The sequence below is a fragment of the Dermacentor albipictus genome, chromosome 9, assembly GCF_038994185.2.
Source record: "Dermacentor albipictus isolate Rhodes 1998 colony chromosome 9, USDA_Dalb.pri_finalv2, whole genome shotgun sequence".
NCBI lineage: Eukaryota > Metazoa > Arthropoda > Arachnida > Ixodida > Ixodidae > Dermacentor > Dermacentor albipictus.
In genome coordinates, this window is record NC_091829.1 from 89199589 (window position 1) to 89225097 (window position 25509).

The 25509-nt window shown below is 46.3% G+C and overlaps 1 protein-coding gene across 2 annotated transcripts in view; it reads right to left on the bottom strand.

Moving 5' to 3' along the window:
- The window catches only part of LOC135908920 (polycystin-1-like), a 74322-nt gene that overhangs the window by 29046 nt on the left and 19767 nt on the right, over nt 1-25509 (bottom strand). The window contains exons 3-4 of one of the 2 annotated variants that reach the window (XM_065440771.2): nt 21097-21119; nt 6859-7165 (exon numbers count right to left, since the gene is read on the bottom strand). In XM_065440771.2, coding sequence (XP_065296843.1) covers nt 6859-7165; nt 21097-21119 — 330 coding nt within the window. Of the gene's footprint in view, nt 1-2766; nt 3349-6858; nt 7166-21096; nt 21120-25509 lie in introns of those variants that run through there. The other variant, XM_065440772.2, reaches the window with a different exon arrangement.

Here is a 25509-nt window from a genome sequence, read left to right on the forward strand (position 1 = left end):
GGCGTCAGTTTGTGTAAGTTCGTGAAGGTTAAGGTGAATGTCTGTAGTTAGTTCAAGAAGCTGGGATTCACATGATCGGCCTCGTTGAAAACCATGCTGGTTTGCAAAAAGAATGTGGTTGCTAGCCATGTACTGCATGATTTGAGAAGATAATACGTGTTCAAATAGTTTGCATACAACAGACGTAAGGGATATAGGCCTATAGTTTGTTAGCTTGTTTTTGTCGCCAGTTTTATATATTGGTATGACATGTGCCAATTTCCAGTCGTCTGGAATTTCGGCGGTGTCGAGAGACTGTTGAAACAATAGTGTAAGTATTAGAGCAGAATAGTGTTTTGTCATTTTTAGTAGCTTAGTACAAATACCATCAGGACCTGGACTAGAAAACGAAGGTAAACGCTCAATAGCTTTCACAATACCGTCACTTGTCACAGTTATACATTCCATAAATGGAGAACTATCAGATAAATGTCTTGACGTATCTAGGGGCTTTTCGTCACTAAATACACTACAAAAGAATAAATTAAACCGTTCAGCAACATCCATGACATCAATCGCAGCACCAGACTCAGTGTCAAAAACAGGTAACTCCTTTGTAGGTGCGGGAGAAATGACTTTCCAAAATTTTTTGGGATCTGTTTTTAGAAATTGCGAAATATCCTGGTTGAAAAACTTATATTTGGCAGCCTCAATATGGAATGCACATTCTTTAGAAAACGATAAATATTCTGACCTAGCTTCAGCAGATTTTGCGCTTCTTGCCTTTCGAAACAAACGTTTCTTTTTATTCAGATATCGCTTAATGTCGCGAGTAAACCATGGCTTGTCTGCTGCTTCATAGATCCATTTTTTTGGAATGTATTTCTCCCGGAGTCTTAACAACTCGTCACGAAAGCGAATCCAGTTATCTTGCAGCGAACAGTTTTCATACGTTTGCATGAATGACAGGTAAAATTGAAAAAGCTCAGAGTTGAAGCTTTCCGGATCTGCTTTAGAATAGTCATAAATCTTCTTTTTTTGTCGCGGTGTCTTCACGGTCTGCGTTTTAAAGGTACAATGTATGACACGATGGTCACTGATATACTCTAGTACATCCACGGTAGCACGTTCAGGGTGTGTTGTTAGAAGCAGATCAAGAATAGCATTGTTCCGCGTAGGGATTTCGACAAGTTGAGACAACTGAAAATATTCTAAAAGGTCAACAAAATCTGCACAATCGCGTGTCTGGCGCGTGCTAGGGAATTTTAAAGCAGACCACTCTATGCTTGGAAAGTTAAAATCGCCGGCCAAAATTATGGGAGAGTTATTGTATTCGGATTGGATGGAGCCTAATACAGATTGCAGTTCCTCAGAAAAATGTTGTAAAAAGTCAGGTGGCCTATAGCATGCTCCAATAACCAAAGTTACAGCTGGTAAATAGCATGCAACCCAAATAGTTTCAAGAATGCTGTCAGTAGGTATGTGTTTTACCTTTATATGCTTTCTGATGGCTATTACGACACCGCCTCCTTTTCTATCCACACGGTCTTTACGAAAAACAGTGAATGAATTTGAAATTTGTAACTCAGAATTGCTAACTTCAGGAGTTAACCACGTTTCGGTTCCGATTATAACATCTGCATTACAAGCGTGAATCAGGGAAGTAAGCTGATCTTGTTTGTTAAGGATGCTACGAAAGTTGGCGGAAATTATAGAGAATGTAGGTGTCCCACTGTCTTTCTGCACGTAGCGACTGCGTCATGGGTTTGCATTTCGCTGGACACATTCCACGACCCTGCCCTCGGAATGCTGGTACCGATATAATCTCCTGCCTATCTTTAGCTTATCGAAAGATAGTTTGAACCTTTCATCGGGTTGACAATTCGCTCGAGCAAAGTCGCGAAGCTGTTTGCGCACGAACTGTATTCGAGGTGAAAAGTCCTCATCGATCCAAACGTTTAATTTCAAATTTTTTAGCTTGAACGAATTAGCCAGAATGCTGCATTTTGTCTTGTAGTGCAGAAACTTCACTATTATTGACCGGTGCTGCCCTTGCCTACGAGATCCAATGCGATGTGCACGTTCAATATCCGTTATCTCGAGGCCAAGGTGTTCTCTGCAGAAGCTTTCAATGACAACTTGAGAAGCCTCGTAGCCTTCTTTATCTGCCTCGGGCAAGCCTTTGAATATCAAGTTTTTTCTGCGCATCCGATTGTTGATGTCATCAACGATTTCAACTATGTTAGGTTCAGAATTCCGCCTATCAGAAAAGGATGAAAGATCGCTTTTGATGTCATCGACACCTTTTTTTACTTCGGATAACGCTGTGGCATTTCCCAAAGAATCGTCTAGCGAAGCTTCCACTTTCGAAAGGCGTTTCTTAAGGTCAGTTATACTTGATAGAATGTCCTTCATCTTACTGATAATTTCCTTTTGAAATTTTTCACGCGCAGACTCGGCATCCTTTAGCGCATCAAGAACCTTGTCTATCTTGTCAGGGCCGGGATTGACTTCAATGTCACCGCAGCAGATTAGGAGGTGAGCCGCAGAAAACATAAGAACGATCAGTCGCCCTCTCGGGCACCATGTAGCAAACAAACCGGCAGCGGCATGAAAACGAGGCCCTTCACTGCGGCTACACTGTAGTCGTTGGCTATGGCTACCTATCCGCGCTCGATATGTGACAATGTCAACACCCATACTGTACACATATAATCATAGGCACTGGGCTTGGGATTTGCGGCGTGCCCTGAGGTACAGTTTACAACGCTATGAACCTGCACTCACCTATAAAAGGCAGAAGAACGATGTTTAGCGCTTTTCACAAACGCCGCAAATCCCAACGATGCACAATCCACAGGGTCCTTTTATAGCTGATCGCCGCCAGCAGGTACCGAATCAGGTATCACGTGAGCCAGAAGTCGACGCAAGCGCTGTCCGTAGCGGTGACAGTAAACAGCTGCGTCGATGCACCGTGGTTTACGATGCGCTGATCACAGCCGCAGTACGAAGCTCGTGGCCCGAGATCCCAACAGGTCAAGCAGCGACGTCGACGGTAACACTATAAAAGGCAGAAGAACGATGTTTAGCGCTTTTCACAAACGCCGCAAATCCCAACGATGCACAATCCACAGGGTCCTTTTATAGCTGATCGCCGCCAGCAGGTACCGAATCAGGTATCACGTGAGCCAGAAGTCGACGCAAGCGCCGTCCGTAGCGGTGACAGTAAACAGCTGCGTCGATGCACCGTGGTTTACGATGCGCTGATCACAGCCGCAGTACGAAGCTCGTGGCCCGAGATCCCAACAGGTCAAGCAGCGACGTCGACGGTAACACTATAAAAGGCAGAAGAACGATGTTTAGCGCTTTTCACAAACGCCGCAAATCCCCTCAGGATCAAATAAAGTTCACTGTCTGTCTGTCTGTCTGTCTGTCTGTCTGTCTGTCTGTCTGTCTGTCTGTCTGTCTGTCTGTCTGTCTGTCTGTCTGTCTGTCTGTCTGTCTGTCTGTCTGTCTGTCTGTCTGTCTGTCTGTCTGTCTGTCTGTCTGTCTGTCTGTCTGTCTGTCTGTCTGTCTGTCTGTCTGTCTGTCTGTCTGTCTGTCTGTCTGTCTGTCTGTCTGTCTGTCTGTCTGTCTGTCTGTCTGTCTGTCTGTCTGTCTGTCTGTCTGTCTGTCTGTCTGTCTGTCTGTCTGTCTGTCTGTCTGTCTGTCTGTCTGTCTGTCTGTCTGTCTGTCTGTCTGTCTGTCTGTCTGTCTGTCTGTCTGTCTGTCTGTCTGTCTGTCTGTCTGTCTGTCTGTCTGTCTGTCTGTCTGTCTGTCTGTCTGTCTGTCTGTCTGTCTGTCTGTCTGTCTGTCTGTCTGTCTGTCTGTCTGTCTGTCTGTCTGTCTGTCTGTCTGTCTGTCTGTCTGTCTGTCTGTCTGTCTGTCTGTCTGTCTGTCTGTCTGTCTGTCTGTCTGTCTGTCTGTCTGTCTGTCTGTCTGTCTGTCTGTCTGTCTGTCTGTCTGTCTGTCTGTCTGTCTGTCTGTCTGTCTGTCTGTCTGTCTGTCTGTCTGTCTGTCTGTCTGTCTGTCTGTCTGTCTGTCTGTCTGTCTGTCTGTCTGTCTGTCTGTCTGTCTGTCTGTCTGTCTGTCTGTCTGTCTGTCTGTCTGTCTGTCTGTCTGTCTGTCTGTCTGTCTGTCTGTCTGTCTGTCTGTCTGTCTGTCTGTCTGTCTGTCTGTCTGTCTGTCTGTCTGTCTGTCTGTCTGTCTGTCTGTCTGTCTGTCTGTCTGTCTGTCTGTCTGTCTGTCTGTCTGTCTGTCTGTCTGTCTGTCTGTCTGTCTGTCTGTCTGTCTGTCTGTCTGTCTGTCTGTCTGTCTGTCCTGTTTGTGTTGAACTTTATTGAAAGGGGAAATGAAAAGGGGGATGTGGCTGAAAGATCGGGCTCAAGTAAGGCCCTGGGCCTGCTTGGCCTTCTCCGCCCAGTCCACCAGTTCAAGCTGTCGGTCGACGTCCCCGGAACTGAGCCAGACTGTCCAGTCAGTCCCGCTGCTGACGGGGGGATGAGAAACAGGGAGTGAGGTGCATTCCCACATTATGTGTGTGAGTGTCCCTGTTTGTGAACAGAGCCTACATTGGTCGCTTTCCTTGCCCCCTGTGACTTTGGTAATGTACTTTGCGTGAGAGTATGTGTTTCTCTGGAGTCGCCTAAACGCGACCGCTTGCGTTTTATCGAGTTGCTTCGCCAGTGGTGGCAGCGCCCGACGCCTCAAGCGATACCTATGGGCTATTTCATGTTGGGTCTCGCCGAGTTCCTCCTGTCTCTCCTCCTCCTTCACGTCGTCCGCATCCGCGGACGAGGCTCGGCGCGCGAGATCTCGAGCCAAACTGCGAGCCGACGCGTTGCCGGGCACAACCGTGTGAGCGGGGGTCCACACGAGGGTTTTCAAGCCGCTTAGAGGGCGCCGCGTGAGGACATGGTATGCCTGTTTGGAAATTCTACCGCGGACGAAATTGCCGATGGCCTGCTTGCAATCGCTTATGAGGGTATTCGCTTCCGCATGCATGACCATGGCAATCGCCATCTCCTCCGCTATGAGCATTCGGCCAGCCATGATTGTTGTGTGTTCTATCAATCCTCCGTTGAGATCCGCTACCACCGCAGTCATGGGGTTGCCGCGAGGGTGTCTCACTGCGTCCGTGCAGACCACTCCACCTTGCGAGCCGTATCGTCGCCAAATGGCTTCACTACCGGCCTGCCGATGGCCCTAATGGAACATGCGCCAATGTTGCGGTTTAGAGGCGGGGCATAAATACCCCCTGAGGTTTCGCGGAATCGTCGTGTACTCTGCAACCTCGGGGATTGCCTCCAGACTCAGCCTCCGGAGGACTGTACTGCCAGCCGGGGACGAGCTCCTAAACAATATATGCAGTCCTACTAGGGTCGACATTATTGACCACTCATACGCCAGTACGGCCTTAGAGTAGCCCAGGGGTCTTCTACTTATATTACTGCAGCAGTAAAAGACAAGCAGATAGCCTCCGTAGCACATGCCGTTGGGAGGTGAGTGCGAACGTGTTTAGACCCTTGACTGGCTTTCGTGGACAATGACTGGCAGCGAGAACCCCGCAGAATGTCACGATACACCGGCATCAGGAGGGCACCATGGCCGGTGTACTGTCTGTGGGTCCCATATCCGGGATAACTCTTGTAAGCCATTCGTCTCTGTCTCCTGAGCGCAGCTGGAGTCTAACCCGCTCTAGAACAAATCCCCCGTCACGTACTGCCGATCTTTTGCCCTCCCTTTCTCTCTCTCTCTTTCTCTTCATCTTTTTTCTTATTCATGAACATACATTTCCGATGCCTTTTGCGTCTTTCACTTCATATAGAAGTGCTTTCGGAGCGTACGATTTCTATCAATGCCCGTTTGGGCCGCGTACTTCGTCTTATTCGGCTTCTTCCGCACTCACGACACAGTTCGCCCCCTGCATCCAAACTGTCAGCACCGCTCGACAATACCGAATTGCGCGATGTGAGGAATTCGATCATGAGCGGCGCGAATGCATTCTGGTGGGGGTAGGACCCGCGAGAGTTCGTGTTCGGTGCTATGTCCGTTGAAAACTCCACGTTGTTATATGATAATATAATTTGGAGTCCTAGGCTACGATGTCTCTAATCTTCGTTTGTGAAGCATTGGGATGCAAATTCCCCACAATTTCAGGCGCCAAAGGAGCTAGACAACTGCCTGAGTTTCATTTTAATTTTGAGGTGATTAATTAAAAGGGGCCCCTTTGTTGACCAAAATATAGCGATGACTACAACTGGCAACCAGTAACCTCTCACAATATTAATTTGCATATAAACCTAGTTTGCGCTTACGTTTAATCACGTGGACAGTTAATTTCGAGAAGCTCTATAAACGTGAGTGATCTAGTGTGGTTAAAAAAGGAATCACGCTGCAATTTGTATCCTCAGCGACATTCGCTCGATCACTTTTGATCAGTTCAAGCTTTGCCCACGCTGTAAACATCCTTCTCGTTTCAAAGGTAATTTAGACGTAAATCTACAAATAAGCAATCTTGGTTTGTTTGCTGAGCTGACTGGTGTATTGTATGGCAATAATGAAGATATTCATGAACACAATAGATCAGACCATAAAAACCTCGGTCGAGATTTCGTGGCAATGCCACTTTTGCAGGTTACCTCGACCGTTTGGACAAAGCTAAGAGGGTTCCATGGCAAACGACGCCGTAAACATATGGCCTATAAGAACGTCTTTGCGATGTCCAACTTAGATATCCATTCTGCCGTGCTTTTAGCTTCTAAGTAAAGAGCTCCTTACGTGCCAACATGCAGCCTGCCGCTGTCAGTGCGAGTGAACTACGACCTGAAATAAACTAACCTCTCGGCGGGCACAATTCGGAAGGCGTCGTCGTTGCTGCTCCATCGACTGCCGTCGTAGTCGCAGGTGTAGGCGAACTCGAACTGCGTCCCGTCGCACCCGCGTCGTAGCACCGGTGCAGGCCGGAACCGCGACGCCCTCGCGTGACTGCCGCGAATCGGGTGTGACACGTTGCGCGTCTCCAGCGTCCGCACGACCGCGGCCGGCCAGCACACCACGGCGAGCCAAAGAACCGTTGGGCTCCAGCGCATCTCTTTGCTTGCTCGTTCGATTTCTCGCGTGCTTCCTATGCGATGGCGTGTACCCACTGCGGGAAATCGGCAAAGAAGCTGGTGACTACACTCCGGGGGGAGTGGGGGAAGAGGGAGCTTCGGATGATGATGATGATGAAAACGTTTATTGAGGGAGTAAGATGGTCATTGAGAACCTACGGGTGTCGCTCCAGGTCCTGCTGGGCTCCACTGGTCTCGGCGTCCCGCTAGTCTTTGTTCAGAAGTGCCATTGGCACCTCTGGGTCCAAGCTGGCGAGCTGTACCTCCCATTGGTCCGTAGTAGGGTCAATTGTTTACCTAGGTAAATATCTGTATTTCTGGGTATGCTCTAGCACCCCCACGAAATGTGGTAGATTATGGGCCTACCTACGCAACCACGGATGCGAATTTGGGTATAACGTCAGATGTAGAGCGTCACCGTCCGTGGTTGCTTACTGGCTCTGGTGTGGTGCTGCTAAGCACGAGGTCGCGGGATCGAATACGGGCCATGACGGCCGCATTGCGATTGGGGCAAAATGCAAAAACACCCGTGTACATAGATTTAGGTTCATGTTAAAGAACCCCACGTGGTTTAAATTTCCAGAGTTCCGATCTACAGTGTGCGTCATAATCAGAAAGTGGTTTTGGCACGTGAAACACAAAATATTTTTTAATGTAGCGCGTGTAGCTTTAGCAAATGCGATATACGTCTACCTGTCAGGGTAATGCTGACATTGCACAAGAAATTAAAGCAGACAAACCAATGTTAGAGACATTTTCTTTCCTTCAAGAAAATCTTGTGCTTTATGAAGGTAATGAAGATAATAGAGTTTATTAAGGTTCAAAATAGAATTTTGTCCTATAATATTGTTACGTAGGATGACGCAGACGAAAAGCTATGTACAAATATATTTACAAGGAAAATACGCTGTGCTAGGCCAAGAGGCAACAGCCCGCGCTAGCATCTAATCGTCGTCGTCGTCTTCACACTGCTGGCCTTTCGTGATCGCACATATTGTGCCGTAGCACTACCCCCGGCTGCAAAAGCGCCGTCCCGGAGCGACTAAAGATCGGACTCGGAAGCAGTGTAGTAGGCCTTGAGCCTACTGACGTGTACGACATCACTAGATGCCACAGGAGAGGACGAGGTTGAGCCCACAGGACCAATTTCGTAAGTCACAGGCGTCACCTGGCGCAGCACGCGGTAGGGCCCTGTGTATCGCGAAAGAAGTTTCTCTGAAAGTCCGACGTGACGAGAGGGCGACCACAGGAGCACGAGCGCACCAGGTGAAAACTGTACGTCACGATGGCGGGCGTTGTACTGACACTGCTGAGTGGTCTGTGAGGCCGTAAGTCGAGCACGGGCAAGCTGGCGTGCATGGTCGGCGAGGGCGATGGCGTCGCGCGCATACTCGCTTGTTGAGACCGCAGCAGGAGGAAGTGCCGTGCCTAGGGGCAAGGTAGGTTCGCGACCGTACAGGAGATAAAAGGGAGAAAATCCGGTGGTGTCGTGCCGGGAAGAATTGTACGCAAATGTTACGTAAGGAAGGGCAATGTCCCAGTCGTGGTGGTCCTTGGAAACGTACTTGGCCAGCATATCGGTAAGAGTACGGTTTAACCGCTCTGTCAGGCCATTGGTTTGAGGATGGTATGAAGTAGTCAGTTTGTGTTGAATGGAGCAGGAACGCACAATGTCAGCGATAACTTTCGAGAGGAAGTTTCGACCACGGTCAGTAAGCAGCTGTCGCGGGGCGCCATGAAGCAAGATAATGTCACGCAAGAGAAAGTCCGCGACGTCAGTGGCGCAGCTGGTAGGGAGAGCCCGAGTGATAGCGTATCGGGTGGCGTAATCAGTCGCGACGGCTACCCATTGGTTCCCAGAGGATGACGTGGGAAAGGGACCGAGCAGGTCTAATCCAACACGAAAGAACGGCTCCACAGGGACGGTGATCGGCTGGAGATGACCGGCAGGTAGCACCTGAGGTGTCTTCCGACGCTGGCAGGGATCACAGGCAGCAACATAGCGTCGAACGGAGCGAGCGAGACCAGGCCAATAGAAGCGGCGGCGGACGCGGTCGTACGTGCGGGTTACCCCAAGATGTCCTGCAGTGGGTGCGTCATGCATCTCAAAGAGCACAGCCTGTCGTAGATGTTTTGGCACGACAAGAAGAAGATCAGGGCCATCAGGGAGGAAGCTCCTTCGGTACAGAATGCCGCCCTGGAGGACATATCGGCGAACGGATGCGTCGGTAGGTGTAGAGCGCAGACGCTCGATGAGTACTCGCAGCGATAGGTCTCGGTACTGCTCATCGGCGATGTTAGCGAAGGCAGACACAGAGAAAATGCCGTCGGCGGTACTACTGTCGGCGTCGTCAGGCTCGTCTACCGGGTAGCGAGACAGGCAGTCAGCGTCCTTGTGTAGTCGGCCAGATTTGTAGGTGACAGAGAACGAATATTCTTGGAGGCGTAAGGCCCAGCGACCAAGTCTTCCTGAAGGGTCTTTCAATGAGCATAACCAACAAAGCGCGTGATGGTCTGTGACAACGGAAAAGGATCGGCCATATAAGTATGGGCGGAATTTCGCAACCGCCCAAACTAGGGCCAGACACTCACGCTCAGTGATGGAATAGTTGCGCTCCGCGGGTGAGAGGAGCCTGCTGGCGTAAGCGAGAACACGGTCGTGGCCACGCTGGCGTTGTGCTAGTACTGCTCCAATTCCGTGACCGCTGGCATCAGTACGGACTTCGATAGGCGCAGAAGGATCGAAATGGGCCAGAACGGGAGGCGTTGTGAGAATGTCGATTAGATGAGAGAATGCAGAGGCCTCGTTATCGCCCCACTGGAAAGGAGAGTCTTTTTTCAAAAGGTCGGTTAGTGGTCGTGCTATGGCGGCGAAATTCCTCACGAAACGGCGGAAGTACGAACAAAGGCCAATGAAGCTGCGCACATCCTTGACACACGTCGGAACAGGGAAGTGCGTAACAGCATGGATCTTGCCTGGGTCCGGTTGCACTCCGTTCGCGTCAACGAGATGTCCAAGGACGGTAATCTGGCGACGGCCGAATTGGCACTTCGATGCGTTGAGTTGCAGACCGGCTCGCCGAAAAACGTCCAGGACTGCTGAGAGGCGCTCGAGGTGCGTAGCGAACGTTGGGGAGGATACGATAACGTCGTCCAAGTAGCACAAGCACGTGGACCATTTGAAACCGTGAAGAAGGGAGTCCATCATGCGTTCAAAAGTGGCAGGAGCGTTACATAGGCCGAACCGCATCACCTTGAATTGATAAAGACCGTCGGGTGTTACAAAGGCAGTCTTCTCGCGGTCGAGATCGTCCACGGCAATCTGCCAATAGCCGAAGCGAAGGTCAATAGAGGAGAAATAGCGAGCACCGTAGAGGCAGTCAAGGGCGTCATCAATCCGAGGTAGGGGGTACACGTCCTTTTTGGTAACCCTGTTAAGGTGCCGATAATCCACGCAAAAGCGCCATGAGCCATCCTTCTTTTTTTACCAGCACAACCGGTGACGCCCAAGGACTACATGACGGTTCAATAATGTTCTTGGCAAGCATTTTGCGAACTTCTGCGTGAATAACCTGACGCTCAGCTGGTGACACTCGATACGGGCGGCGATGAATAGGAGGGGCATCGCCGGTATTAATGCGATGTTTGACAGCTGTAGTTTGGGCTAAAGGACGATCGTTAAAGTCAAAAATATCGTGGTAGGAAAACAGAACGCGGTAGAGTTCACGAGCGTGCTCGGAGGGCAAGTCGGGGGCAATCATTTTCCGTAAGTCAGCGATGGAACAATTTGTCGACTGCGATGGTAGAGAAGTATCGGATGAAGTGTCGTCTACTGCAATGGATGCTACTGAGTGATCCTCGAACGAACAAAGCTGGGCCAAAGACATCCCACGTGGCAGCACTTGTGTCGTCAAGCCAAAGTTGACCACTGGCAGGCAGACGCAATTCGCCGTAATAGATAAAACTGTATGGGGTACTGTGATCCCGTGTGTAAGGAGGACGTCTTGCATAGGAGCCGCGATGTAGTGACCATCGGGGACTGGTGGGGATGACACTAGGTCAACGTAGGCCAGTGCCGAAGGTGGCAAGCGGACGAAGTCGGCGGAACTGAGGCGACTGGGGTGTGGTTCAGTAGGATCCAGAACAGGCAGGTCAAGGCGGAGAGTACTGGCGGAACAATCGATGAGAGCAGAATGTGCGGAGAGGAAGTCTAAGCCGAGGATGATGTCGTGGGGACAGTGGGCGATGACTGTGAATAGCACGATTGTTGAGCGATCGGCGAAGGAGACGCGGGCGGTACACATACCAATTACGGGGGCTGTTCCGCCATCGGCGACACGGACAACAGGCGTCGTGGCGGGCGCGATGATTTTCTTGAGCCGGTTACGAAGGTTAGCGCTCATTACGGACAAATGCGCCCCAGTGTCTATGAGAGCAGACACGGAAACACCGTCGACGTGCACGTCAAGAAGGTTCAGATGAGTGGGCAAAGTCAGTAGAGGATTTGGCGGCGTAGGGAGCAATGCAGCGTCACCTCGAGGCGCTGCATCGTCTAGTTTTCCGGCTGGGAGCGGCGCCCGAAGGGAGTCGGCGAATAGGAGCGACGGGGCTGGGGAGAGCGAGATTGTCGTCGTTGGGGCGAAGGCGAACGAGAATAGGGGCGGTTCGTTGCAGGAGAATCAGTGGCGGCATTATCGGAGCGTGCGGCATAGGGACGAGAAGGGCCACCTGAGGGGTGAGCGTAGGCAGTATAAGTAGACCGGAGCGGGGAACTCGAGCGACTACGACAGTGCCGAGAAATGTGCCCGATTCGATGGCAGTGGAAACAAATAGGCCTGTCGTCAGCAGTGCGCCACTCAGATGGGTTGAGGAAACGTGGGGGGTAAGAAGATGCGGGACGGGGCGAAATCGAAGAAGCCGGGCGGGTATCAGGGCGATGGGCCGGGCGGGTATCAGGGCGATGGGCCGAGCAGATGGTGTGAAGACCCATGTTTTCAAACTCCTGGCGGACAACTGCCTGGATCAGTGAGACCGTGACGGCAGATGTGTTGGTGGGACTGGAGTCGAAGGCAGCCGGATAGGCGGCCTCGATCTCACGCCGGACGATCCTGGTAACATCCGCAGTGTTGTTGGGACGAGGAGCGTCGGCACAGGAAGATGTCGCGGGGGTGTTGGGCAGACGGGCAAACTGCTGGTCAATACGTCGGCTTTTGGCGAGTTCCAGGCGGCGGCACTCTTTTATAACAGCATCCACCGTGGCTACGTTGTTGCAAACGAGCAAGTTGAAGGCGTCATCGGCAATGCCTTTGAGGATGTGGGAAACCTTGTCTGACTCAGGCATGTGGGTGTCAACTTTGCGGCACAGAGCCAAGACGTCCTGAATGTACGTGACATAGGGCTCTGTTGACGTCTGCACACGGCCGGAAAGCGCCTTCTGCGCGGCAAGTTTTTGACCGTAGGGGTTGCCGAACAAGTCTCGAAGCTGTGTCTTAAGTGAATCTCAACTGGTGAGCTCATCTTCGTGCGTGCGATACCAAACTCGAGGTGTGCCACCGAGGTAAAAGACTACGTTGGCGAGCATAATAGTAGGGTCCCACCGGTTATTGCGGCTGACGTGTTCATAGAGGCTGATCCAGTCATCGACGTCTTCCCCATCGTGGCCCGAGAATACGCCAGGATCACGGGTAGCGGGGAGAGTGATGTAGGTCGTCGAAGGGGCAGCAGGTGTCGGAGCCGGCGGAGTCGGGTTGTCGTCGCCGGGAGCCATGAAGGAAGACTCGACGTAGCGTCCACTGCGAAGCTCCGTGACGAGGTACAGGGAACGTCCACCTCCACCAGATATGCTACGTAGGATGACGCAGACGAAAAGCTATGTACAAATATATTTACAAGGAAAATACGCTGTGCTAGGCCAAGAGGCAACAGCCCGCGCTAGCATCTAATCGTCGTCGTCGTCTTCACACTGCTGGCCTTTCGAGATCGCACATATTGTGCCGTAGCAATATTTAATGAGCCAGTAAGTTATTCAGCTCTTCTCATCGTGCTACAAAGTAACACACAGAAAGCCATGCATGCGTTCTTGTGGCTGAAACCTAATGTAGACCCCCAAACGGCATAAAGTTTCTCACTATATTACCTAGAGGGAAATCTGACGCTGCTGCGCTTTGGTATGCATGGAAATGCAGGTATGTTGCGACTTCGGAGTGGCATCGTCCTCGGAGAGCCAGGACTCCTTCAAGACGCGCCTGGGAATCACCGTTCTGTCTCTTACAATGATTGATTTTCAACGAAAAGGGCACGTAAAATGCTGCTTCAGCCTTATTATTACACAAAACCATGTTTTCGTTAACTATGAGAACTTGCTTATGCATGTACTATTATAAAAAACGTAAAAAGTATCAGCGAGCCGCTAAAGTTGGAGGACAGGCGACAAGATTAGCGCTCGCTTTGGATCACTTTGTCGTCTGTTCTTGCTCTTTTTCGCTTGGTTATGCATTGCAGGTTAGTAAACTTCACTGGAAGATGTAATATGCATGAATGAAAACAGTTAATTAAATATTACTTTAAGAACGCGTTATTTGTGTAGCCATATCCACGTATTAGACGAAGCCTCTAATAACGCCAGCCAACACAAGCCTCGCAGACACATATACCGTCACTGCATATACCACAGCGCCCCTCAGGACACTCCCATAGACGGTGGCGCCAGATTTCACTCTAGGTGTTATAGTGAGAAACTCTATGTCAGAAGGCTTGAATATTTTAGTGCTTACAGCAATGCCTAAATTTTGAAGTGTAATTTAGGCACATTTTTCTCTCGACTCAAACTCACCAATCGCCTAATATAAATTGATAAATTGTTCCATGTTCTTTGCAGATATGACATAGCCGGGACAGCACCAGACCAGACCTGTCTGAATAAAGATTGAATGGTGGAATACGGCATCGTAATTTAGAGATAACCATTTACAATTCACGTGTGCGACTCCGATGTTGGCCCCAGAAGAAAATCAAATGGTTTAATTCTGTTATTTAAAAAAAATTGGAGGACGCTTAAGCTTCGTCTTCAAGAGTGGAACGCGATAGCGTTATCGCACCCCGTTCGCACCACCCACTCATTGCTTTTGCGCATGCTCTTGAGTCACACAAAGACATAGTTTTCATATACAACACTTCTAAGTCCGCAGCATCACTTTGGGGCATCCTCGCACCGGTCCCCTCGGGATGCCAATGTGCTCAAACAAGACGAAAGGGAGAAGCGGGTGAGTGGCGCGCCACTTTCGGGGCAGCGCTGCACATTGCGAGGAGGCGGTCTTCTTTGTTTGCCGAAAGATGGCTTTGCGAGTGCGCCAAGCGCAGAAGAAATGTAGCGGAGACGTACTTCGCTACTTGTTTAACAGCGACTTCTGTAATTTACATGCTCATAATTAACTTTGTACACCACAGTATACCTTTACACGGCACGTTTCTAAGGCAACACCGCATTCATTAGAGGTGCTTTTGTCGCGCTTTGCACCATCGAATGTTTTCAATCGGTACGCAGAGAATAGCTGCGAAATTTATTTCAGACTTGTGGAAGTTTAATGATACATTAGTGGAAGATAAAGAGTACGTGACTAAAGTCAACAATTATATAGCGAACATGCTGTGAAGGAACTCCGGATGTTTTATGCAAGTATGGGACCAGTTTAAATGCGATATTAAAATAGCTGCTATTGACAGATCAGGCGCGCTTCGGCGAAAAGAAAAACAACGAGTTAAAGAGCTGCACAGTGCCCTAGATTTTATGCTAAGTATGGGGTGCTACGAGCCGGATTGTTGACAAAAGAAATTAAAGGGACTAAAAGTATGCTCGAGGCAATAGACGAAAATATTTACCGTGGCGCAGTGATAAGGGCGCGTAACGAAAAACTGTGGTCCGGAGAGACGCCCACCAAACGTGCGCTCAGTGCTGAAAAAAGGCACGCTCTGTCGAAAGCGGTAACTGAAATATGCTATCAAAATGAAATCACGAATCGAAAAGAAATAATCAAGCGGGCGTTCGTCGAATATTACACAGATATATTCAGCCTTTATACACCGAATACTGGCTACTTCAGAACAGAATTCAGAACTGTAGGGGCGCAGAGGCTCTCTCAGGCATTTTGCCTTTACCTCTGCCACCTACACGGAGAGAATCCGTGAAACACAACAATAAAAAGAAAGGTTAGAGGACGACCTTGTGCAGGCTCTAGAAGCCAGTATTAGGGCTGAGGAAATTGAATCAGCGATTGTGTAGCTTAGTTCAAACAAGTTTCCTGGGCCAGACGGGCTCGGTGAATCTCTATATTAAGCCTTTAGAAGAGAAATGGCAGTCGCACTTGAAAGGCTGATTAGCGAATTCTATGAAATGAAAGCAACTCCTCCATCCTTTCGAGCGTCGCATGTAGTACAAATTCCTAAAACGAATTATCCGATTAAGTTACAGTCTGTTGAATCACACCATCCCATCAGTCTAATAAACGTGGACTATAAGATATCCGTGAAGGTTTGAGCTGAGACGCCTTCAAAGCGTTATTAAGTCACTAGTAAGGCAACATCAGACCTGCGGCATTGAAGGGAGGGCAATCTTTACCAATGTTCACACAGCTAGAACTGTCTTTGAATGCTGTGATGGAATGTATGGGCGCGTGGCTATGTTACAATTAGATCTGCACAATGCGTTGGATAAAGTCGTACAAGAAGTTTTGTTCTCGACGCTAGACCACGTCATTGTTGGAATAGTTATTACAGAAGGTGTTAAAATGATGTACAATGGTTGCATAGCGAAGCTGATGATTAATAGGCAGTTAAGTGATGGTATTCCTCTGCAGTCGTCTGTGAGACAAGCCTGACATTTCTCTCCCCTGTTTTTTGCTCTCTACCTCGAGCCATTTTGTTTGCGGCTGCTGAAGAGCCCAAACATCCGGCGTTACACTTTTCATAAAACTGAAGTTCGAATCTTAGCATATACTGATGATGTAGCAGTGTTTTGTACGGACCATGACAGTGTTAAAGCAGTTGTACAAGATGCTGTAAAATTTTGTACTGCAAGTGGAAGTGCTATTAACTGGAACAAGTGACTTGGTTTTGGGCATGGGAATTGACGATACAAGCCTGAAACGTTTTGTAACATGCAATGGGCGGTAATACCAGGCACCTACCTAGGTGTGTGCCTTGATCATTATCGTGATAGAAAAGAATGATGGGACAATGAAGTAGTGTGAGTGAAAACCCAGACAGGCAAATGGGGAGGGCATAAATTTTCAATGTTTGCAAGAGCCACCATGTGTAATTTGTTTTTAGTCGCTAAAATATTTTACGTGATGCAAGCGTTATGTCTGACGAGGATGTCTGTGCAAACGCTGCATAGAGTATTTGCGACGTTTATTTGGGCTTCAACATGGGAACGTACAAGTTGTAGTAATCCGTTCCGTAGAGTGTTGAATGGTGGGCTTGGATTGTCACATTTGTTCCTCAAACAGATTGTAAGCAGGTTTATTTTTTGCGTGAGCAAAAGGATGCGTTTCTGAGAACAATGATTCAAGCTCGATTACGCGACTCGTTGCCTGATTATGTGCTGTCGTCCATCTATACGGGGCCAATGCATTTAGGTGCTTTTTTGCGTGAAGTGGTCGCGTCTTTCCAAATACTAAAAGCAAGACTTTCTAGTGAATATCTGGCCGCTGTTACTAGGAAGAAGCTGTATAAAGATCTTAATGTTTTCTTGCTTGTACCGTTGTAACATACAATATTTGTTTTAGGTTCCGAACGAGATGTTCTTCAGAGAGTTAAACGAATGCCGCTAAGAGCTTCTGTAAAACCTTTCTTTTTTCAACTACGTACAGACACTCTCCCAGTGAAACCATGGTAGCAAAGCAAAGGCATTTTGTTACCTTGGTTTGTGAATTGCTTTATATGCAAGAAAAAATAACGGAGACAATCGAGCATATATATTTTTGGACTGTCATGATGCACTGTTTTTGTGGGATATTCTGAAACGCAGCTTTAAAAAGGAATTGACGTTAAGTGCTTTCGGGATACGCTTCCTGCCATGCGCGGAACCAGCCTGTCGATCTGCTAATGCTTCTGTGCATGCACAGCGTGTGGCGAACGCGTAGGGATATTAGACATGAGCGCATTGTTCAGGCCTCAGCACATGAATACTTCATTGAAAGTGTGCTATAGATGCGCGAGAGAGAAGAGAGAGAAAAATAATGTTTATTTGCACCCGCAAAAAGAGCCCTGAGGAGCCAAGAGTCGTCCTGTCTCTTCATCTTGCTGCTCCCTTTTCAGCTGGCTGATGCTCCTTCGAGCTCAGCGGTGTCCAGGGCCGTGCGGATGACTTCTCTTTGATCATCTTCCTTAGAGCTGGTCATTAAAGTCTCCCAGGATGGTCTATCCCTATCTTGTATATGTTATCTAGAGCATGTCTGTCTTTGCCCCTCAGTTTTTTCAATTCATGTTCTCAATGTTATCGTGCCATCTCTTCACAACGTAGGGGTTGCAGATCACCCGTGCTTGGAGTTGCCTTCATGTTATCTCTTCTTGCTTACTTAGTTTCTTATGCGCCTCTGACCATCTTTTCCTTCCCATTCTACATTCAGCAAGAATTTAGCTGTAAGTGCTTATGCCTTCTTCTTTTTGTAGGGGCTGGCTGGCTGGAGAGGCTGCATTGGTGTACCGATAAATAAGCTCACGGGCCAATGCGGGCGCTTTCTCGTTACCGGGCAAGCTTTCGTGGGTAGGAGTCCATATAAAGTTTACTAATTCTTCTGGAATTGGTTCTTTCTCCAATATGTTGAGCGCCTCTTTGGAGATTCTCCCTGCACTATAATTCCTAATAGCTGTTTTGGAGTCTCAGAGTATGATTTTGACCCCTTTTTGAGTCAAAGATAGGGCTATCGCCACCTCCTCTGCTACCTCCACTCTGTTTTGCGGGGTACTGCAGCTAATTGAGTCCTCACCGTTAGCCTGTGTCGTCACTGAGACAAAACCTGGTCTGCTTTCACATTCTCCTGCATCTGTATAGCATCCGTGCTGCATCCGTGCTGCATCCGCGTTCATATTCTGCTGCATCCCCTTGCTTTTTATATAGTGATTTTTCTAATGATTTAACCATTTTTTCCTCCTATCCTGGGGGCGAGGGGGATGTATATTCTTCGGGAGTGGTGGTATGCGTATCCTGTCTCTGATTTGTGACGGAATGCCTCCCGTGTTTCTTACTTTGTTGTTAGTTTTGTATACTAGTTCCTCTAGAATTCTCAGACCACCTCTGCTTCTCAGTTGTCTCTGTTGCTGGGAGCCTAGTGCGGCTTCGATCAGCTCTTCTAGGGTGTTTGAAATGCCCATGTTTAGTATCCTGTGCGTAGATGTGCATGGTGGCAGGTTTAGGGATTGTTTAATGGCTTTCCTAATGAGGATTTCTATTTTGTTTTTCTCGGTCCTTTTTAGTTTAAGGTACCGTGTTGCGTATATGATCTTGTTGATCGCGAAGGACTGTATTATCCTACGCGAATTTATCTGTGCACAGAGTTATCCTACTGATTGGCTAAGTGCTTTGGACAAAGTGACTAGCCTACATCATTCTTATCACAACACACTGGTCCGACATTGACTAGTATTTTTTATGGCGATACATATATACAACGATATGAATCATTATTTTTAGCACGGCAATGGAGAGTTCGGCATTAAGGGTCATCACATATACAGCTTCATTGGTCATGCACTTTCACACAGGGGAATGGCACTGACTTTCTTTATTTTATACACTCATTTTTACGCTCATGACGTGGCGTCTCCTACTAAGGAGTGACTTGCTATCACGTGTGCAATAACGTGTGGTCTAGACAAGCCGTTAGACAAGGACAACTGTGGAGGCGCCCTGACTTGAGGAAGGGTTGCCGTCTCGCACCCCAGAGGCCCAGGTTCGGTTCCCACCAAAACATAAAGTTACTAAATTTTCTTTTCAAGGGCACTATTATCTTTTTTATAGGAACCTTCCCAAAAAATCTGACGCCAATGCGGGCATGTTCTGACGTGTTATCACTATTTGCGCTCTCGGCGATTTCTTGTACCATATTTCAGTCACGCCGACTCCGCCGGGAGATTATCGCAATACAATATGGGCTTCGCATTAAAATGGTTAGTGCCATGTTATGTATGTCTGGTAAGAACGCTGCGTAGGGTACCCACGAACATATTTCAAATCGTGCAGAACTCCTCCTTACTTCAGCGATTCGGAGCCGTTACAACTTAGTAATAGGACATGCATGGTACCATAATTAACTGCGCACCATTAACTGATTTTACAAAAGGCATGCGGCTACATAGTCCTTCAAAACTTGCGAACAATATTTTTTCTCAAGTACATAGGCGAACCACTCTGCCGTCCGCGTAGAGCTGTTATAGTATAATGTGCGTGTACCATCCGTGGTAGTGTTGTGGAAAAGTCAGAGCTGTATTTTTTAGAGTACAGCTTAGATGGACGCTATGACTTATTGGACGCCGATACCGGACTTCTGCTTATGCCTTAGGTACCAAGACACCACAATGGCAGTGGTGCTTACAGTGTGACGCGCCTCGACTTCATCTCCAACTGTTTTCTCTAACTCCTTTTTACTTTATTTATGTTAAACGCGGTCGAACCGTTCAGAAAGTCTAAAAAATAAGATCAACTTGTTTGTGGCCATCACTTGCGTAACTGATGAGCGGCCCTTACGGAAACCATGCTATGCCGGAGACAATATATGTTGTTCTTCCAGACGTATATCTATGTGTTTTATTATTACGTGCTCTAGTTTTTTTCGCGTAAGGCTAGTTAGTGATATTGACCTGTAATTTAAGACCACGTTCTTGTTGCCTGGTTTATGTATGGGTATTATTTTCGCGGTTTACCACTTTGTGAGAACAGTGGAAAAATCTTCGATGGTTTCATAGTAATTCACATTTCATAGTGGTTTATTAAATATTATGCGTAAGTATTTAGCCACCTATTCCGCATACCTCTTCAGATAGCCTTAAGCCTTAAGAAAGATGTCTGGCAAGCTCTGAGGACCCGTGTTCTTCCTTGTGTCAATGTTCTTAAAAGTTTAAGCACTCCTTGCTCAGTAACTATTAGTAGCTTTATTTGTGTGCGTTCGGCAGGTTCCATGGAGGGTATGTTTCCATCACCAAGGGTAAAAACTGATTGGAAGTAATCGTTAAAGGAGTTTGCAAATGCTTTTTTTTCTTCAGAGAAATGTGTGTGCTCGTCATTTTTCTTTTATTCAGATATTTCTAAAATTTATTTGGAGCATTTTCCTTAAAGTTGGGAAGGATCTGCACAGTAAGTATCTTACGCATCTTTTTAGTTTACACTTCGAATAATTAGGTTCTAGTGCAAGATAGTTCCTAGTTAGACTTACGGGTTTCGTGTTCAGCTTTTTTTTAATTGCTTTAGCAATATGAGTCAATTTCTTTGCTTGCTTTCGAATGGGGACCTAGCAATTAACCCATCACCCTATCTATCATCTTCAACATCAAGGCGTACTCGCCACCATCATCCCAATGCGCTGACACCGTATTTTGTACGAACAGATTTATTCAAGTTATCATTTTTTCCTCGTACTGTAACTGATTGGAATGATTCTTTATTGCCTTTCGTAACACCTTGATACTTGTAAACTTAACCATGCTTACATTTGCTTTGTTTATCTTTTCGCTCATCCTGCTTGAACCTGGAGAATGTTTGCAGTACTGAATAAATAATAATTGTAATGTTACTTGTGTAATGAAAAGCACACCACTGACGATTCTAGCCGCACTGCCAAATAAAATGTACTTCAAGTAATCGAAATAATTGAAAGGAGACGTTACTCTCGTCATGAAACCCTTGCCGAAATTCAGAGCATAACGCAGGGATATGCTGGAGGGACAGCCCCCCAATGGATCAATATGGACTCACCTCTGTCCCAGACGGCCACAACCCTGAAAGAGAAAGCTGTTGTTAAAGCAATCAGAAAGCTTCTAACAAATTTTCTATATTCTTTGCCTGAGGGGCTGCATACGAAATTCTCTGAGATGTCTCAGGTTATAACAAAGTGTAGTGTCCAAAATGAGACCTCCCTTGCTAAGTCTCCTAAATCAAAACTGCCAAAATCTCTCCCATCTGCTAGTGCAGATTTGGCGCGAGTTTGAACTTCACAACAACTTGATCAAGAAGTTAATTAGCAAGATTCACTAGGCAATCATGAGGTGTACATCGACAGCGGCACTCATAAACGCACCAGGAGACGTATTGTCGGGCGGTTACTTTCAGCGACACTATCGCCTTCACGTGACGTAGGGCTCCACTAGCCAATAAGCGAGCCATAAAAGTGATATCGACGAAGGCGAACATCCAAGAATGCATTCCCAGATGTCCTAATAAAAAATTGCCTAGTTATCCTCCTAGCTCCAAAACGAAAAAGTGCTCGAAAAAATCCTTTACAAAGACCCAGATTTGGAATAAAGTATTCTGGACCAAGCCTGTGCTGTACCTCGGCTCTCGTCGATATGAGGTGCCCAGAGAACACCAGTGGACCTGGCTGTCAGTACTTTTGTATCGAATATCCCGGAATACTACAGATACTACACTATTGCAAGAAACTTGGTTGATAGCTTGTAACGATTTTCAATTTAGAGAACTATGGTTGTTTTCAATTGGATAGGCCTTTTCAAGGTAGAAAGTGGCTTCGTTCATTTCGTCCTAAATTTGTCATAGACAAAAAATTTAATAGCATATATCCATGGAAGGCGAAGTAATAGTATTACGAAAACAAAGAACTTCAGAGCTCGACACCACTGTCTGTTTTAAATACCTACTTCCCTGCAAGAATGCTACTCCAAGGATACTATTCCTATTCAAAGGGAAAATAAAGTTGATTGATTAACTGATTGATTGATTGATTGATTGATTGATTGATTGATACAAGATGTCTGTACGAAAGAAGTCACCCTGGATTGCTGTGAAAATAAAATTTTATATGCGGGTGATTTCAATTCACATCGTGTGGCGTGGTGCATTCGCAAAGATGAATCTGGACAGGCTTTCTGCGATCGGGCTGCTTCAAATACTTTCACTTTCTTTAAATTGTTAAGTTGCAAATTTTCCTCGATATCAGTTGCGGCTCTCTGTCTTAGATTTAACATTTGAAAACTCATGAACATCAATCTCGTCTTGGGCTGCGGATGATGACACCAAAAGTAGTGATCACCGCACCTCTATTAAGAGATTTTGCGGGTTCATTAATTTATTGAGATATCGAAATATGTATTTACGTCGGCTATTCCATTTTTGAGAAAACATTACAGTCCACGTTGTATCTTTTATAGGTATGGAGAGAGACCGTAAAGCTATGAGCGAATGGTCAGTTTTGAAAAGTGCCCTAAATAAATATCAATTCATATTATCGACAACAAAAGTTTTGGCAATACCCGGTGGAACTCTGACTGTGCACGAGATTACAGATAACGAAAGGCTGCGTGGAAGAAACTTATTCTTAACCAATGCCCTACTGATTGGAGTCGCTTTACGTATGGTGCAACTACGTTGAAACAACATCATTACCAAAGAATAACTGTGATGAAAAACGTTATAATTTCCTGTCGAAAAGGGCCAACGAAAAAAAAATCATTTTTGTTCATTCGCTTTCACGAGGCTATAACCAACGGCTATATTGATGATATGTCGAGTATTGTAACACCAACCAATATATTGAGTATTGATCGAGTAGTTTTATGGCATAAATAACTATTAGAATCAATGGATGTCTCCAGAGACATAAAAAAACGTTTCACAACTCAGTTACAACTGAACATTGCCGGGACTGCATCGTGGACAATTTTTGCAAATGTAACGATTGAAGAGCTTGCGCACGTTGTGCGACTGCTACTTGCCTCAGCCCCAGGTCGAGATGATATGACGACGAGCATGTTAAACTTACTATTTCACGTGTCTTCACAAGACCTTCTTATTGTCCCCAACTGCCCTTTTAAGCGGGGCTGGGTTCGTCCAGAATCGAGGCTTGCTAAATTTCTACCCTTGCTGAAGAAACAAGTAGCGGGATTGCATATGAACAACAAAAGTGCCATTGTATTAACTTCTCATATTAGGAACATAATACAAAGAGTTTATATATTCTTACAAGGTGGTTTTCAACTGATAACCCGTTATCGAGCCCATTTTAGAGTGCGTTTAGACCCGGATGATCGCTATGGCGCGCGCAGGTTGATTTGGAGGTCCGCATTAAGCTTCCTCGGCTCAGGCGTTGCAACGTTGGTGACTCTTGATAGATAAGACATGAGACAGTGTGGAGCACGTCAGTCTCCTGAATATCGTAAAGAGCATGGATTTTCCTTCATATAGCACAAAGTGTACCGATGGATTCTTAAAATATAGAAAATTTTATTGCTACCAAGGAGGCGCTTCGACGACAAAGTATGATCAGTACAGAGTAGTGTCAGTGGGTTCCGTTCTCTCTCCTATTTCGCTTAAAGTTATAACGAGTTCAAGTCCATTGTGTCATGACGTACAAGCGTAATACAATTGTACGACGCTGCATTCTTGGATAGAATGCTGCAATCATATTTATAAATACTTGGTAATCGGCTTGAGGACCTTCGTATCTCAATAAATGTTAGCAAGAGTGCCTTCATTGAATTTCTCTTAAATTTTTTCTTAGTGTCGTTGTCAAATACAGCCAAGTGATAATTCCTGAATGTGAATTTAATAAATATCTAGGCATAATATATGACTCAAACCTCAGCTACCGCAACTAAACATGTTACTCCTAATGCAGCGCGCTCTATTTGCATGATTGGCGGACTCAGTCACCGCCGCTCTGGAATACGCAGCAAAATTTTAATAGCGATTTACCGTAAGTGTGTTAGACCCATATGGGAATTTGGGTGCGTGTTACTCTCCTGGTGCGGGAGTATAGCAGATTAAACCCCTTTTGTCTTTGTTTACCAAATTTGTTGCAAAAAATGTATCATATGAAGATGCCCGATCGTACGCACTTGTGTTGCATATTCCGCATTGTAACAGTAAAAAAATAAACCTACCTAAACATTGAGACAATCGCAGCTTGTAATTATTAAGAAAAAATCTGCGTTCTTTGACCAAACTTGGTCCCGTTTATACAATACGCAAGTTCTTCTTGTGGAAGCGCATCTAGAACCATTAAAAGTGCACATACGCACGATAATTTTTCCCAAGGTGCGCGTAAATGCTACTAAGCTTGAATATGATTATATATTTCCTTCCAATGCCAAACTATTCTACGTTAAATATTTACTTGCCCTATTATAAGATCGTTAATCCCAATTGAAAACATAATGTTATATAGACGGGTGCATAATGTCTTGAGAGAAGCCGGTGGTAGATTTTTTTCAGAGATGCTATCCTGCGCTTATTCCTTGGGACTTCCTGATTTCACACTCATATTTTAGGCGGTATTATTGACAATTTCTTGAGTGTTTCGATAACTTCTTGTAAATTCTTCGGCAGCTGCATTAGTGACCCATTCATTGTTCGTGAGCACAGCACTCAGCTCGCGTCCTCAGACAATAAACCAATAAACTATGATAAACTTGAATAAACTCCAAATTTCCAATAAACTGAAACTTAAACAACAGTTTTGAAAGTGTTAGAACCATTAAACCTTCCACGGTAACTGCAGTGGCCTAGATATCGGTACCAGGTCATCATTTCTCGCTTTTAAATGAAATGGGTGACACACTTGTGCGTACGTCCTTACTGATGCACGTGTTCGTGTCTGTTCGGTGGACTTCTGCCTTCTATCACCGCGACCAGATTGAAAAATCTTTCTATTTTAAAATACATCGAAAAATACTGATTCCAAATGCAAGACTTTAACCATTTGTTTTGGCCATGGTACAATCAATATTACCAATTTATTTCTTTTAAATGAATAAATAAATAAATATTTAAATAAATAAAATGCTGTGCCACATGCGAATTGGAAATCGCCTCAAATAATACTTTTGCCGTATTACACCAAAAAACTGTTATTCCAACAGATCCGGTCTGGTGCTCCTAGATGCCTCTGTACGAAGAATTTCAAACAATTTAAACAAACTTTTGTCAACCTGACGTTATTTCACAATAAAGTGTAAAAGTAATTAGAAATACGATTCCGAAAATTAGGCATTGTTGTAAACACTTAAACATTCTCGACTTCGGGCATCTGCATTGTGTTTTAGCCATAGATATGCATGCATGGCTGTCAGTGAGTTCTTTTGGGGCACAAGGAAAATACCTGGTTAACTTACATGTTTATCATTTGATATTTGACAAAATTATAATTTTAAATCG